This window comes from Solanum lycopersicum, chromosome 4, assembly GCF_036512215.1.
Source record: "Solanum lycopersicum chromosome 4, SLM_r2.1".
NCBI lineage: Eukaryota > Viridiplantae > Streptophyta > Magnoliopsida > Solanales > Solanaceae > Solanum > Solanum lycopersicum.
The window spans coordinates 6,566,676-6,585,000 of record NC_090803.1 but is presented as its reverse complement, the minus strand read 5'-3'; the positions used below and the strand labels follow the sequence as shown (position 1 = coordinate 6,585,000).

Below are 18,325 nucleotides of genomic sequence, written 5' to 3'. Positions count from 1 at the left end.
TTATGTGTAATATATTTCAATTTTTTAACACGTTATTTGAATTAAAAATTATCTTTAAAATAAGTATAAGATGATTATCTAATTTGAATTATTAAAAAATTTATCATTAGAGAATATGTAAATATTAATCAGAGTCATAACTAAAATTAAAAATAATGAGAAATGGAATAGTAGGGAATAGTTTTGTTTGTCTTTTTTTTTTTTTTTGGTTGGACCTTGTTGTTCTCTTGTTATTATTGAAATCATAATGGCCCTAGTTAATGTAGTTTAGGTGGAAAGATGATCCATCATTTGTCTATTTACTATTATTACTATCAGGAAATTTTTGTTATATTGATTTGATAGGAAAATTGGATGGAATATAGTAATTTTTGTATAGTTTTAAAATATTTTTTTTTTAAAAAAAAATATCAAATTAATGTAATTCAATCTATCTTTGAAAGTTAATCGAATTGACTTTTAATAAGCATAACGTAATAAACAATTTTGGACGGAATAAATAGCAAGAAACAACGACTCAATATTTTTGGAAAGGTTAAGTATGTTGGGAAATTGGAATATAGTCGATAGGATAAAAAATTGTTTGCTTTCTTAGTGATTTGGAATCTATAGTTCCTAGTTAATATTAGAAATTTCAAGGGTGGTAATTAATGAGGTTCTGGAAAAAGTTTTGGAGGCATGTGAGGGCATTATTTTTAACTTTTTGTAATCAGCGATTTATTTCAATTGTTTTTAATTTTTTGTCATATTGTAAATTCAATTTAATATATTGAGATAGGTAATTAATTATTAGGCATATAATATATAATTTAATATTAAATTTTAAGATAAATGAAGAAATTGAAATTCAATTCTTGGCTTGAATTAGCAAATAGGACCCTTGAAATATAAAATTTATATCAAGAGTAGAAGTTTCATTGAAAAAATAAGTGAGTTTTAGGGTCTGGGTTTTATATATATATATATATATATATATATATATATATATATATATATATATATATATATATATATAAATAATTTGATTGTCTATGAACTCTTATGAATATTGCATAATTGATAGATTGAGAATGTTTCGAAGTCCTATGAAGAGGGAAGGAACTATCTTGAGGATTCGTGGCACTAGTTAGACACCTAAAGTATGTTAAGACTTTCACACTTCTTGGAAGGATGTTTTCTAATTAAAAGATTGAAAAAATGAATGAGACCATAGGTAAGGGCGAAAGACGGGGGTCTCGTATCAATGGTGTGACGGACATTCGTACGAGTATCGATATTATAAAGAAAAAATTATTACTATAGAATGTGGATTGTAATTTGAGAATGCCAAAGCATATGGACATTAGCTAATGTATTATTGACTTGAATTCTCTGTGTGATTGTGTTTTCTTTATTGCACCCGTATAATTGAGGTGGTTATGTATTATGTCGATATTTTACTGATTGAAATGCATCATCATTCCCTTTGTTGAAATAATATTGTGCACATGCATTAATATGAGATTGAGTATATTCCATGCTGGGATGGTGAGATGTTAAGATTATCATTTCGGCACGTGGAGATCGATCGTGCGAAAATTGTTTGATCAATGATAGTAAATTGAGATAGTCCGCACAGACATGTGGAGATCGTCCATGTCAGTATATGGACCTTGGAAGTTCCCCGTGGGTCATGAACTCTCGATGTTTTTCCGAGGAGTATCATATATATACGGTTGAGAGAATATTCTGAGGCATATTACATGGTGTCATATTGCATTGCATTTAATGACATCCTTCATTCTTGATGATTATCTGTTTTATTTTGTGGTTGGAAGTTACTTGATATTTGATTACCTCTATTTGATGAAACTTGATCAGTATGTGTAATATAGACTTGTATAATTAAAGAATTGATTGTTCTTATATAAACTCCCGTCACTACTTCTTCGTTGTCGGTCAATGAGATATATTGAGTACACGTGGTTTTTTACTCATACTACACTTGCTGCACTATTTTGTGGTGCAGATTGGATTTCAATTTCGGACACGTTCTTGGAGCGTTGAATACGAGTTTGGATTGTCTTGGAGTTGTGGTGCGCTACTTGGGATATTTTGCAGCCTACACCTTCAATCTACCTCTCTTTATTAGGTTATTTTAATATTCTAATAGGATATTCTTATATTTAGATTTTCATATCGTACTTGTAATGACTCAGTGATTGAATATTATGTTTTCTTTTATCTTTCTACTTAAAATATTGAATTGAACTGATAAAAGTATTGGGTTGTCTTACCTATCGGTTGGGAACATAGATGCCATCACGACTTGTGATTTTGGATCGTGACAGAGAGTTTCGAGGTTGTCCAAAATCAATTGCCCAAAAATATTCTAAGGATAATAAAAGAGGATGAAAAAGTTTTTCTCTTCTTTTTGTTTATGTTGGTAGTGTAGTATTATGGTTACTCAAGATATCTCTTTATATAGGATTTGCAAATAGAAATTTCAAAGAGAAGAAGTAATTTCTAAGAAACGCATGTAAAATGCTAATGACATTAAAAGTTATTACATTACACTTAACAAAATGTTATTTGAAACGGATAGGTAATTCATCCCTTATGTAACTTAATATTTTATATATGTTGCATTGCTCTTAATTAATATTACAATAAGTGTTTTTCTTTTTTGAAAAATTAAGTGTTTGAAAAGTTCTTAAAATTATTTTTAAATGAAAGCAGAGATAGGTTTTTTTTGTTGGAAAGAGGGAAAATACCCAAGTACCCCCTCAACCTATGCCCGAAATCTCAGAGACACACTTATACTATATTAAGGTCCTGTTACCCCCCTGAACTTATTTTATATGTAATTTTCTACCCTTTTTAGCCTACGTAGCACTAGTTCAAAAAAAAAAGTCAACCATCGTTGGGCCCACAAGATAGTGCCACGTAAGCTAAAAGGGTAAAAAATTATTAATAAATAAGTTCTGGGGGATAATAGGACCTTAGTATAGTATAAGTGTGTCTCTGAGATTTCGGGCATAGGTTGAGGGGGTACTTGGGCATTATCCCTTGGAAAGAAGCTAAAATTTCTGTTTTTTTTTTAAACAGAAATAACAAATTATTTTCCGAAAGACTAAAAATATCACTTTGATGTATACAAATTTAACATTAATACATCTCTTATTAATTAATTAGCATATACAATACGTTTAGCTAAGTTTCATTAAAAGAAATAATTTTTTATTTTTTTATTTTTATATGATTTTTTTTTATGTTTATGTATTATTTATATTTTAGATTTTTATATTATCTTATGTTTTATTTACAAAATTAGAAATAAAGGTAAAATATTTTGTAGGACTAAAAATATGAAGATTTTATTTATTTTGATCGTGAATTTTTTGTATATTTAATTGTGGAATGATTAATTTATTTTGCCTGATATTTTTAATTTATATTTAAGTCATATATATATTAATACTTAATAATATTAATTGAATTTGAATATGTAAACTTTAAATTGAAGAAATAATTTTTTATTTTTTAATTTTTATATGATTTTTTTTATGTTTATATATTATTTATATTTTAGATTTTTATATTATCTTATGTTTTATTTACAAAATTAGAAATAAAGATAAAATATTTTGTAGGACTAAAAATACGAAGATTTTATTTATTTTTATCGTGAATTCTTTGTATATTTAATTGTGGAATGATTAATTTATTTTGCCTGATATTTTTAATTTATATTTAAGTCATATATTAATAATATATTAATACTTAATAATATTAGTTGAATTTGAATATGTAAACTTTAAATTAATTAAGAAAATGTTAACGGATATTTAAAATAGTTTATTTTTATAAAATAATCTTAATACTAAAGGTACATTGATACTAACCTTTTTTCGTAATTTAACCCTCAAAAATATTTTTTTTAAAAAAAATTAGCTAAACACAATTTACTTTATCAAATTCTGAATTGTTATATATGATAATTAAAAAAAATTACGCAAAAACAAACAAAGAAAAAAAAATAAGTGAAAACAATAATTATCCTCAAATTCAATATTATCTCGTAGTTCCTATTTGTTCTTTGAATTGAATACCTTTTTATTTTTTTTCTACATTTTTTATATGGCTTTGCGTCCAAATTAGGTTAGTAAATATTAGATATCAAATAAAAATATATTATATAAAATTATTCAAACTCGAAGTTACATTAAATAATTATATATGTTTACGCTTTATGTATATTTTTTTAACAATTAGCACTTAATTACCTATGCGCTTAATAACTATGTATCCTTTACTTAACTATAATAAATTTATACGATTTGATATTAATTAGATAAAAGCGTACGTGGATCAAATTGGTTCGAGTTTTTTTTACATACCAAACTAAATCATATGTCGGATTTCTAATTCTATAAACTAAAACAAATTAATAAAATTTGGGTTCTTGAATCTCGTATTTTTTCAGATTTTTCGAATTCTCTAGTTTTTTTTTTAGTTTTTTCGTATAATATTCATACAAATATATAATTAATTTCTATTTCAGATATTTATTTAGTTTTATCAAAATTTAATTATCTAAGGTGTTTCTTAAGAAAATAACACGAAACATGATGTGGGTGGTATACTAATTCTATTCAACAAAAATAATAATGGAATTCACAATAAACAAATATTACAAACAACTAAGTCAAAATGAAAATGATTCATAATTTTAAAATACTTAGGACCCGTTTGGCCCCAAGAATATTTTGGAAAAACTTGAAAAGTGGTGTTTGGTCATATAACTTGACAAATATATTTATCAAGTATCTCAAGTATTAGAAAAAATATAGTATTTAAGCAAGTTCTAATATTTGAGATTTTTTTAAAAAATTCAAATTACCCCTAATTTTATATTTTATTAAAAAAAATACTCATCAATTATTAATTTCAATTTTTGTTATTACCTCCTTTGAAAAAATTGAGTTCTAATTTGAGTGACAATGTTTCGAAAAAAGAACAATTTGTGTTTACTAAGCTAGCGTTTGGCCATAGATTTTCAAATATTCTTGGCAAATATTATTTGAGTGAAAATTTGGGTGAAATTTCACCATGTGTTTGGCCATAAAATTTGGGAAATATATTTCACCTTTTTAGAAAAATATGATTTATACACACAAGTTTTAAAAACTATCAAAACTAACTAAAAGTTTGTATTACAGGTCAATTGAATGTTAGTTACAACAATAACAAATAGTGTCCATGACACTGAAGCAATGTGGTAATTTGGAGTGAGTGCAACAAGAATTATTCCATACATCGTGAAGTAGATAAAGTACATGACTTTGTTACCTAAAGCCAATTTTTAATAATTTTCATCAACAATCATATCATTATTTAATATTCACTAAATATTTCATCTATTTTGGTGTTCACGTAAAAAATGATGTAATACAACGCAAGCAAATACTAGAGAGGGTGTTTTTATAAAAGATAAAAGATTGGGGTAAAATTTTAATTTTTAAAATATCCCAAATAATGATATTTGGCCCAAATACTAGAAAAAACTAATATTTGAAAATTTGGGGTATTTGCCAAAAATATTTGCCAAATAATGACAAATTATATGGACAAACATTATTTGCCAAATTTTTCCCAAATATTATTTGAAAAATTTATGGCCAAACGGGCCCTAAGTTTGACTGTTTGAGTATGACATTATAGGTGCTTTTTATGTGTATTGGTGTTGATGATTATGGTAATTTTTTTATGGTTGTTACCAAACAAAAGTTGTCGTTATAATTGAATCAATGACAGATTTGACTGTTTGTGTATGATATTAATGTATTGTCTTGCGTATGGTGTTATTTTGTTGTGTATGATATTAATGTATTGTCTTGCGTATGGTGTTATTTTGTCATTGTTGATTGTTATCAATGTATACTATAGAGTTATTTCTTTATGAAAGATATTAATTATAAAATAATAATACAAATTTATGTGTATTTTAATAGTTTTTAGAACTTATGGATATATATTATATTTTTTGAAATAGTCCAATATTTTTGAGAAAACTTTGGGCCAAACATATGGTATAATTTCATCAAAAACTTGACCCAAATATTTGAGAACTTGGAGTCGAACACTAGCGTAATCATGTCAAAATAAGTCTAATGAGTACTAATAATCTGACTAAAAATTAAAGAAAACTTAAAATTAGATTATGTATTTAAATTATCTAAATAAATACATAACTAAAGTATAAATATTCAACATAATTGTCATTCTTAGTATTCATTTTTTTTTGTTAGCTATAATATTGATTTAATTTTGATTTTGATTTTGATTTGAATTTTATTAGAGTTAATAATATTTATAAAATATAATATTTATTGAACTATTCAGAATTTAAGTCAAACTTGAAATAACATGTTAAAAATAAAAATTATAAAAAGAAAAAATAAGAAATATTTATAAATTATCTCAAAATGAATAATATAAAATAATTTTTAATATAATGTATAAAACCAAACTAAATAAATATCAACCTCTTCACAATATTAGTAAAATCCAGCTGGATAATCCTATTTTTAATCAACTAGCTAGTTTTGCCGTTGTACAAATTAATAGCCTAATCCTATTTGGATAAATAAAAGGTATATCTTTATTATTTGTTATATACATGACAACACACGTAAAAAATAATAATCATAAATTAGAAATTATACTAAAAATTCGAAATCTGAGGTTAAGCTCTTGCATAAAGCATTCTACGTTACCATAATCTGAATAAATCGTCACACTTCAAGGTACGTAATTATATACACAATTGTTTACCTTAATACGAGTATTAGAGATTATTTTCATAGATCATATCAAACGTGTAACACATAGATCACACAAGAAAAATACATATAAATATTATACATTAATTAATACGTTCTTTATCCTTCTTCCTTATTATAATTCTAGAATTAGTATTAGTAGTACGTGTATTAAGATCATTATAAGGAATTTAATTTTATTTTTTTTGCAGATATATGGAGGAGTTATATTCAATTCCATTAGGTTATAGATTTTTACCAACAGATGATGAGCTTATTGAGCATTATTTGATGAAGAAAATCAATGGTGAAAAATTACCAAAAATTAATGATTTTCAAGAAATATGTATCAATAGTTCTCATCCACAAGAATATTGCAGTAAGTTTTTTTTTTTTTTACTTTTTATTAATTCGTATATATAATTCTTTATTAGAAAAGATTTTTTTATATTCAAAACTTGAATTCAGAAGTTTTATTAAGATCAAAGAGACTTTATCTTGTCTTGTCGTAACATATATAACCTTTGGTAGTAAGTCCTTTAATTGTCTTATATCTCTCTTTTTACGTTCGATTTTTTTATAAAAAAAATAATTTATCATCTGATGATCAATTTGTGTGCTGGAGGATCCTATTCATTCCATCATAATCTCTGATCTAGTTCGATTTTATTTTTTTGTTTAATTTTAGGTATATTGTCGTTAAGTAGAAGAACTTTTCTCTATTTTCTTTTGTTTAATTATATGTATTTAATTAGAAGATTTTTTTTCTCTTTTTATTTTTTGTTATAACTATATCTATATTAACATTAAGTAAGTAGATTTTTTCTCTTTTATTTTATCTATTTTATTTATTTTGGTTATTACAAAGAAAGGTATCATGCATACAAAGGTGATCAGAAGCTCACGAATAATTTTTAGGGAAAAAAAACTAATATTTAATTATATATGATAAGTCAATATGATTTGATATAAGCATATTATGTGAGCAATTAATTTTTATCTGAAAAAATATTACTATGATTACACATACAAGTTAAATGTATTTTTACGTAGAAGAAAATCATTGCGTCGAAACCCTAAATCTATTATTTGGAGGAATTATTGGAGTTGTACATATAGTTAATTATATTATGATATCGATATTATCTGGTCTTTTACTTGTGGTTGAGAATTTATGTAAATAGTATGATCTCAGCCTTCACAAGGTAGGAAAAGATCTGCATATACACATCACACTACTCTCGATATCCCACTTGCGAAATTATATTGAATATATTATTGTCATTATTTGTAAATAGTATCTCGTCTAAAAGCTAATTAAGACACTGAATTAATAAATTATATATATTTATTTTCCTTTTTATAAATAAGTATTTACAATCACGTAAATTGTTTTTTTCGTATTCTTTTCTTATGAGGTTCATGTATATGCAATTTGTGTCTAGACTAATCTGATACCTTGTTAAACTATATGTGTAATATATAATATCTCGTATAAAATTTGTTATATGACATCTGATATTTTTATTTACTTAATTATGTGATCAGCGACCGAAAATAAACACAAAAGAGGGGAGAATTGGTACTTCTTCACAAGAAGGGAAAAAAAGTACAAAAAAGGAGGTAGACCAAATAGACAAGTAGGAGGCAAAAAAGGCTTTTGGAAAGCTACTGGTAATGATGTAGAAATAATGAAAGATGGTCAAATTATTGGGTACAGAAAGACACTTGATTACCAAGAAGAAAAAGGAATTAGATCTAAGTGGAAAATGCATGAATTTCGTATTCATAAAAAAGGTTTATCACATGAGGTTAGTTTTAAAATTACACTAAATATGTTATTATCATCATCGTTATAATATAGTAGTAGTTTATATTTGCTCTCATGTAGTTTTGAAATTACATTGTTGTTGTTGTCTTCATCGTCATTATAATATAGTAGTATGTATATATATGTTCTTATTTGAAATTACACTGAATATATTGTTGTTGTAGTAGTAGTAGTATATATATATATGTTCTTATTTAGTTTTGAAATCGCTGGATATGATATTGTAGTGTATGCATGTTCTTATTTGACTGTGAAATTATATTAAATATATTGTTGTTGTTGTTGTTACCGTAGTAGTAATAGAAGTATATATGTTCTTATTTAGTTTTGAAATTATACTGATCAAATATGTTGTTATTGTGGTGTATATATGCTCTTGTTTGACAGTGAAATTATATTGAATATGTTATTGTTTTTACAACAGTAGTATATATGTTCTTATTTAGTTTTGAAATTACACCGATCAAATATATTGTTATATGTTTTGATTTTAATTTAATTTTAAAATTCACTGATTATGTTGTTATTATTGAAGCTTCTTACTGTTTTTTATATATAACATTCCTCAATGTTTTTTCTAATGGAAGAATTAATTTACTTTTTTTTTTTGGAAAAATTACATAAATTAATATATTTTAAAAATCAATTATTGATTTTAGTGATATTTTTTTGTTTATTACCATTTATTGCAATGTTAAATTTGTAATATGTATTAAAAGTGAATTATGTATGCAATATATATGAATTATAATTATTTTTTGAAATATATCATGTTTGTTTGGTAAAAAATTGTCACATTGTATTATAAGTGTATTAAAATGTGTGTTAAATGTATTATTCATCATTAAAATTTGTATTATATGTGAATAATAAATTATTCTTTGTAATATTTGTAATATATATTAAACTTGTATTATAAATGAATTAAAAGTGATCAATTGAAAAAATAACATTATTGCTATAAATGGTAAATATTTGTTTATTATATTATATTTATGTAAGTTTCCTCTTCTTCTTTTTTTTCATTTAACCATTTAAAATGTGTGTAGTTGGACAAAAGTGTCTTGTGCGAGATCTATATCAACAAAAGGACCAATAATAACGATGAAGATATTATTCAAGCTACGAGCGATAATATTAATGAGGTTATAAATATCAATAACGATATTTTTAACAATATTATTCAAGCTCCGAGCTACAATATTGATGAAGTCAGTTACAATAACAATGTTATTCAAGCTACGAGCTATAATATGGACGAAGTTAAGTATTTCAACGGTTATGAAAATATAATTTATCATGACGATCCGATTCCTGAAAATATCAACATGAGGATTCATGAAGAAAATTTGGAGCATGGACAAAATTTTATAGGTACCAACGATTGTTTGGAGTTTTATAATGATCATCAATTTGTTCAAAAAATTAATACTCCAAATTTAATTTCATCATCAAGTAATCATATTGATAATAATATATATCATTATAAGGGTTTTGATGAGCTTGGTGTGGTGGTACAAAAATATGTACAAAATGGCTGTGCCAAAAATAATATTATTCAAGCTACGAACGATAATATTGATGAGGTTAAAAATGTCGATGACAATGACAATATTATTCAAGCTACGAGCAACAATATTGACGAGGTTAAGAATGTCAGTGGCAATGACAATAATGTTTATGATTTTAAGGGTTTTGATGAGCTTAGTGTAGTGGTACAACGTTACGTACAGATGAAAAAATGAAAAGACTAGCAAAATAATATTTATTTATTTATTTGCATCTCACATTTTTTTCCAGAATTATTGAAAAGTCAAAGCATTAATCATGTTTCAGTATCTACACTTTTTAAGCGTTTGAATCATGATTATCTTATTTAAAAGTTTAAATTATTTGTATTATGTTATTTTGTCGTTTCTTCTGTGTAAATAAGGAGGAGGAGATGGGGATAAGGTGGAGGATATCTTTTGTTCTATTAAGTTGTGACTATTTTTCTATGAGTTTACGTTTTGCGCACCTTTTGTATAATATGAAATTACAATCTATTCCTCTTTAACTTGTAATTATATTAAAAAGTAACTCAAACTGAATACATAATATGTTTTCAGATACATTAAAAACTAGCTCAGATACATAATATGTAGCTCGAATACATTAAAAAATAACTCAAATATGTTATAAAATAAACATAAGACGTGTATTTTAATAACGCTATCAGATCATCTCAATCTCAAAATTTAAGATTTAAAATCTTAAAAAATGGTTTTACATCTTATTTCTTATGGGCCTAAAGATTGTAGTCCTTCTGACAGACAATTACGTATTGGCCCAAACTGTTGATTTGGGCTCATATCTATATTGTGCTTAAATGGGCCTTTAGCCCAAAAATTCAAGTATGCTCTTCACGTACTTATGTACTATTTTCTTTGTTAATTTACGTAAAATTCATACCGTAAAGAATAAATATATTTTATTCTTATTTTTTCTAAATTATAATAATTCCTTAAAATTTATACCTTCAAGATACATTAAATATTATCTCGGATACAATATAACTAAATCAAATACATAATATGTAGCTTTGATACATTAAAAATTAGGTCATGTACATTAAAAACTAGCTCGAATGCATTATAAAATAAACCGAATACATAATATGTAGCTCGGATACAATAAATACTGGCTTGCATATATTAATATGTAACTTAAATACATTAAATACATTAGAAGAGAAATAAGAGATTTTAAAAATAGAAGAGGATATTGGAAATAAAGAAAACATAAGACGTGTATTTCAATAATTTTTTCTTTAATTTATATGATACTTTTCGCTTCTCGAGAATTAATATAATCGACATGGTCAACTCAATATTTCGAAATTAAAAATTTAAATATTCAAAAGTTATATAAAAAATACTATATGTTGCAATTCGATCTCTCATATCAATATGATTAAAAAAATATATTTAAAATTTAACCAAAATTTATATAAATTGAATCTTTAAAAGATAAAAGTATCACATTTTTTAAACAGGGGGAGTATTTTTTAAGAATTGTTTTTCCTTTTCCTTGTGCATTTATTGAAGCATTTTACTAGTAAATCTATTCTTTATTTAGAAGTAAAACTATGCTTTAAAGTTTACTCTTTATTTAGAAATATTTTTTTCTTATACTTTTTATATGTTTCACTTGAGCCAATTTTTTACCAAAAACTCTCTCTATCTTCGTAAATTAAGAATAAATATGTATATACTTTATCTTCTTCTGACTCCACCTTGTGACACTATATTAAATATTTTTGTTAGTATTGACTTATTATTCTCTTTATTAAGAAATAAAACTACACCTTACAAATTCTAAATGCACTTAGAAAAAGTGGGAAAATTTTCAACTATGTCATTCTATCACAATGACAAAAGTTGACAAAAACAAAATATTGATTGAAGAAAAGAGTAGAAAACCAAATAAAACATATGAGAAAAAAAGTTTAGATTATTTTTCTCCCTTCACCTTTTTTGTTTTATTTTTTAGGGGGTGGGGACCCTAGTTTTTGCAATATAGTAAGACAGTGCATGATATAAGGGTCATGATGTGTGTCTAATAAAGAGAGTTCAATCTCAATCAATATTTGATCCCATAGTCAAATCCCATTTTGCTTTATGAGTAAATTTTTTGAATATTTATGTCTTTTTGTTGTGTAGGGGCTAGGGGTGGAGGGGAAGTTTGGTATTAGGAATACTCTTAGAAGAAAAATAGGGAAGAGATCATTTAAGATTAATCTGATCTAATCGTCAATGAAATAAGCAAAATATAATAAAAGTGAATAACAATTACGATTATTATATTTCAATTCTGAATAAGTTGTGATTAGTGATAAGATAAATGTGTAAATCAAAATTAACGATACGAATCTTTGAGTAATTTTCGTAAAAGAGCACTTAGCACTATAAAGGAAGGGCTAGTATGAATTTTTGATAATGTACTATCACTAATCTATAGTTAAATAAAGTTTTAACAAATTTTTATTGTTTAGCGATAGGAGTAATTATCTGTCTCTAATGCATGTATTCTTTGCAATATTATAAGGATGTGATCTAGCAATTAATATAATAGAAAAATAGGAAGGCTAGGAATCAAATCCAATGAAAGATAAATAATGCATTTCGTAACATCTTTCTATTTATCTAAGCTTCGATAAAAATACGTATAAATTAACGCAAACACCATCATTATTACTAAGAATATATAATTATAAGAGAAGCAAAAGTAGCCACTCTACACCATAACTACTACACATGCTATAAGTGGGAAGAAATGAGAGTGGAATCATGTCTTTGGTAGTAGCATCTAGGTAATAAATTGAGTTTTCATATCAATGTTAATTTCTTGTCCCCCCACCCCCACGCCCACCCCCCACATTGATAGTTAAGTTTAAAAAGTTTTAACTAATAACTTTACTAATTGGGATAATGGCATTTTTATTTCACAATTACTCATTGAATTATGATTTTAATATTTGTGATATTCGATTAAGTATATTTAATTAATGATGAAAGAGATACTAATGATAGAGCAAGAAGTGGATTGGAGGGGATAAAATGGATTAGGACTTTAGGAGCGTTGAGATAACCTAACATATCATGTGATGTTTATCTCATGAAAAAAGTTACATAAAATTGGACAATCCAACAAAGAAGGGATATATTTATGTTATTTATGTCGCGATTTTCTCTTTATCTAATTATAAAATATTGTTAAATTTTATCGTCCACTATATATATTTATATGATAAAATGTGGAGATAATTGACATATTCATTGAATTCTAGGGTTCCATTCAAATTCATAACCTTCTAATCAGTATATTATTAAATTATATCAACTTAATTATAAGAAATTATTCTATACACTAATATAATAATGTATGTAGCTTAGGAAACTTGTAAAATTGGATAAACTTATTAGTGTGCCTAATTAATGCTAATCTTTAACCCAACATGAGGGGCTAATTAATCAAAAGTTCCGGCGTTCAAAAAGTGAGTGATTAGTTTTTTTTTTTACTCGGTGTTCGAATCTCACATTATTATTGACTATATATATTTATACTTTTTATAAATCATATACTCTCTCTGTCCCTATTTAGTTGTTCACTTTAAAAAAGACACACATATTAAGATAACAATAATTAACATAGTGAAGTTACAAGTTTACCCTCATTAAATATACTTTAAAAAGGGATGAATTAAAACTTAGAAATTTTCAAGAAGTTTAAATGAGGATATAATAGGAAAAAAATTTATCCTTTCTTGATTTGTCAAAATAAACAAGTAAATAGGAAAAAGAATAATATTAAATTTATATAAGGAAAATATATAGGATATATTGTATTTAATCAATTAATAAATCACAAAATTTTTTAGTTTGTTTGTTTTCCACTTGTTATTTGACATTTGTATCACAATTCAATTAAATTTAAATTTACACCGAAAAAATTACTTATTATCATATTAAATGCTTTGTAATATAAAATGACTCCATACCTATGAGACTATTTCAAGAATATGTAACAAAAGGGATATAAATGATTAAAGTCATTTAATAATGATAAAAGAGATATCATCATTGTCAATGCAAATGAAAAAGTGCTACTAATTCAATGATTCCTGCATTTTTTCTGCAAAATGTATGTGTGTATATATATATAGATTTGTTGACTACAAATATTATTATGTGCATGTATTATTAATTTTAATCATCAAGTGTTAGGTTGTGGAGCCTGATTAATATTTGATGTACTATCATATATTAATGTTCACGCGGTTCAACCTCTGTAACGTAAAATGGTCTGAATTATTACTAATATATATATCCATCGCCGTGGAAATTTACTCACTGGGTGTTATCACGAAATATTGATTTTTCTCTTTCTCTCTCTAGATCTCCTATCTCTCTCTTGAAAGTTCTTGTGTTATTCATTCATTAAGTGTGTGTGCGGATTCGATCCTAACACCAAGAATAATTCAAATATAAATATTTATAATAAAAGAAGAAGAAAAAAAGAAAGAAAGGAAGATGAATAGTATGTTTATACTATTATTTATCAGAATTTCAGATTCAATTTTAAATATAAAGTTTTTTCTATAAAGAGCGCATAGTCAAATGTGGGCTTTCTGATACAAATAAAATTAATCGACTTCAAAATAAATATCGAAAATAGATTATTTTTTTTATAAAAAAAATATTTTTGAAATATAATAAGTACTAACATTTTTTTTTCATCATGAGACAAGAAAAGAAGAAAAGAGAGGCTCTCTATATCAATGATGTTGTCTTTGCTTTTAACCTATAGAGGTAGAATTATTTTATATTCAATAATTTGACTTTTGTCACCTTATTTTTGTACATTTTTCTCTTTATAAAAACGGTGTTTATTTTATTAATTTTAATCTTATTTTTATTTTTATTTTTTTTGTTGAGAGAGGCCCCTACTATTATTAGAGACATTTTCACATTATTGTGTGTCCTACAAACCTTTTTTTCCTAATTTGTAGGTCCATTTATGCACATTGTGAAATAATTGAATTCACCTTCAAGTTCAAATGTGTGCATTCAATCATAAATGTACAAAGTGTTTGTTAACGTTTGTGGTAAAGTGATAAATAATTATTTATTTTTAACTAATGGTTTCAGTCTTTCAGATGAAATTATTTTTAAGAAAACGTTCTGTTATCTTTCAAAGTGTGAACTTCAAACGTAAATTTAGATTAATCAAGACTTGTCACAACTTCTACTTTACGAGCTCTGTAATTTAAAAAAAAACTTCAAATCATTTTAAAATTTATAAATAAAACTTAGAATATCTACAAATTTAAAAGTTGAAAATAATGACTATTTTTCAAAAACAAAACTAAAAAGTGCCTTTGGGTGCTGTTTCTGCCCCACCCAAGACAAAGCACCTAACCCAGCCCCTACACGTTGGAAATATTGAATTTAATACTAGTATTATTACAATATAGTTTTCTAAGTTTCTATTTACATATCATTCTTATTAAAAATAAACTTTTTTAATATTTGTTATTTCACAAAATTAATACATAAATGACATTGTTTTTCTTATTTTACCTTCAAGAGTTATTAATCTTGCAAATATGAATTGGAAAATTAAGTAATTGATTCATGTTTGTTGGTCAAATTAAATAATCAAAATTAATCAAATCATATTCATTTATTGAAAACTTAGCTTCAAGAAAATATTAAATAAGGATATAATGATAAACTTAACTAGTTTCTTAAGAGACATAAAATCTAAAACGAAACAACTAACTAAGATGGACAGAGTACTTTACTTTTCTCCTTTCGTTTTACGTGAACATATTTGATTCGACACATAACTTAAGACAAAAACATATTTTTATATTTATATGTCATAATGACTGAAATTCATGATCTATATATCACACAAAATAATTTATTCCTTAAAAAATTTCTTGGGAATTTTACAAACAAATGCGAACAATTTTAAAAAGATTTAATTGCAAGACAATATAAATAAGTAATGCTTTCTTGATTTAGTAAGGTGGATAACTAATATGAAACAAATGCTTTTATCAAGAGAAAATGGAGGGAGTACAATGATTATAATAATTATGTTGAGTTTTATATAGTAAACTTAAGTATTATACGAGCTGGAGCGGACCTAGGTAGATCCAAGGGGGTTCACATAAAAACGTTACACTATATATATAACGTCAAATTCTAATTTTATGTGTATATATAACAAATTAAACACCCTGAAAATAGAGGACAAATTTGGCTCAATGGATAAGAGGTTCAAACAAATACCTAGGTCACGAGTTTGAATTCTACGAGCAACATTTTTCCCCTCTGCTTTGGAAAATGGAACTTTTAGTCTTAGGTGTTCTTCTTTTTCATTAGGGAAAATGCTCAAATATGCCATTAAATTTTTAGAAAAGGCTCATTTATGTCATCAGTTAAAAGTTTAGCTCATTTATGCCGTTATCGTTAAAGAAAAGGCTCATTCATGTCATTATTTTTTAACGGTGATTTTGCAAAACCTTTTTTGACACGTGGCCAATTATAATTCGGCCACGTCATCAATTATAATTATTTTTTAGTAAATATCTTTCTTCCCCCATCTCACTCTCTTTTTCATCATTTAACTTCCACATGTTTTAGGAATTAATTTATGTAATACAGTCGATCCATCAAAATTCTTATGAATGTATCTTTGTCTTCGATTCTTTGATTAATTCAGTCTTTACTTTTATGAATCAATGAAAAATCTATGGTTCTTGTACAAAGAGCATGTCAAGGGACTACTACGCTCACCCCACACTTGCATTACCACCTGTACTTTTTCTTTATACTTTGAACACATGAGTTAAAATCCTAAAAGGTTCGCCACTGTATACAAGTAATAGTAGCTTGGTGCAAAAAATACCTTACATTCATGTAGGTTGTGAGGATTAAGGACCACACTCTAAGAGATGTAAAGTAGACTAGCTATCATCCTATCCTAATACAAATAAGAACTTTTGTGTTAAAATAAAAATAATCGGTTTTATTTCATATAAAATGAATCTACTCATTGCGAATTTGAGATCCTTGCATTCTTACTTAGACGTTTTAATTTGGGTATGAATGGAGAATCTCTTGATAGGGACCGCTTTAACCGTAATAATAAGTTTGTTCATCATAGATCCAAAATCTTTTAATTCTAAATTAATTAGAGGTTTGAATTTGATAAAAAATTTAGAACTTTTGGATTGAAATGGAGTATTTCTTGGAGAGAGCACTTTAACCATGAAATGAGCTTACTTGTGGCGGATATGTAATCCTTGCATTCTTGTTTAAATGTTCAATCTTAATAAACATAGGTTTCCTATTTCTTCCTATAATAAAAGTCAAATTCAACAATTTAGCAGCTACTTGTGCACTTTGATCTACCTAGATCAGATTCACGACAATATTGAGAATTTTAAGTTAGAGTTGGAGATTTTCTAATTCATAGAGAGCATTTTAACATCACAATGAGTTTACATGTTGCAAAATTGAGATATTTCATTTTTAATTAGAGGTTTGAATTCAAACAGCAATAGAGAATCCTTTCATAGATGAGTCTATTTAAAGGAAATTTTAAATTCTTTTATTCTTAATTAGAGGTTTGAATTCGAACACCGAGTCATGAACCTAGAATTTTCAGATTAGAATAGAGAATTTAAGAGTGCTTTAATTTCATAATGAGCCCACTGTTGCAAATTCAAGATCCTTTCATTCTTATCTTAACTAGATATTCAAATTTGAGTCGAAATTTAAAATTTTAAAGTTTCACTTCTTTTTTGCCAGATTTCCTTCGATTTGTTGTGGATTGGATGATGGAAAAACCAGCAAGCTACGGCTTCAAAACTTACCTTATTTAGAAAAGGAGAAAAGACTTTTTTATACATGTTGAGGTTGAGTAAGGGGGACGGAGCTTGAAGAGCGAAGCGAGCCGCGCTAGCCTAGCAACGTTTTTCAGTAGCAAGCTACAATCTCACGACCACCTAACTTAGGTTGGGCGAAAACTCCAATATCCAAAACGTTAGTTTTTCTTTCTCTTCTTTCAGTCGAGTGACTTCACACCTCTCCTTTTGAGTGTTTTTTTTTATTTAAAAAAAGCAATTTAATTCTAT

The 18,325-nt window shown here is 25.9% G+C and overlaps 1 protein-coding gene across 1 annotated transcript; it reads left to right on the top strand.

Moving 5' to 3' along the window:
* Nucleotides 1–6,668: 6,668 nt before the first annotated feature.
* On the top strand, nucleotides 6,669–10,766 carry LOC112941256 (NAC domain-containing protein 1-like). The gene is made up of 4 exons (XM_026030457.2): nucleotides 6,669–6,788; nucleotides 7,016–7,182; nucleotides 8,352–8,614; nucleotides 9,684–10,766. The coding sequence occupies exons 2-4, from the start codon at nucleotides 7,020–7,022 to the stop codon at nucleotides 10,377–10,379; spliced, it is 1,122 nt and encodes a 373-aa protein (XP_025886242.1). The 5' UTR covers nucleotides 6,669–6,788; nucleotides 7,016–7,019; the 3' UTR covers nucleotides 10,380–10,766.
* The last annotated feature ends 7,559 nt before the right edge of the window (nucleotides 10,767–18,325 follow it).

What these genes read in the sequence shown, in the direction of transcription:
- LOC112941256 (XM_026030457.2), top strand. Translation starts at nt 7,020, where the DNA reads ATGGAGGAGTTATATTCAATTCCATTAGGTTATAGATTTTTACCAACA. An exon ending in TCATCCACAAGAATATTGCA is followed by an intron (nt 7,183 to 8,351) that starts GTAAGTTTTTTT and finishes TTATGTGATCAG; the next exon opens with CGACCGAAAATAAACACAAA. An exon ending in AAAAAGGTTTATCACATGAG is followed by an intron (nt 8,615 to 9,683) that starts GTTAGTTTTAAA and finishes AAATGTGTGTAG; the next exon opens with TTGGACAAAAGTGTCTTGTG.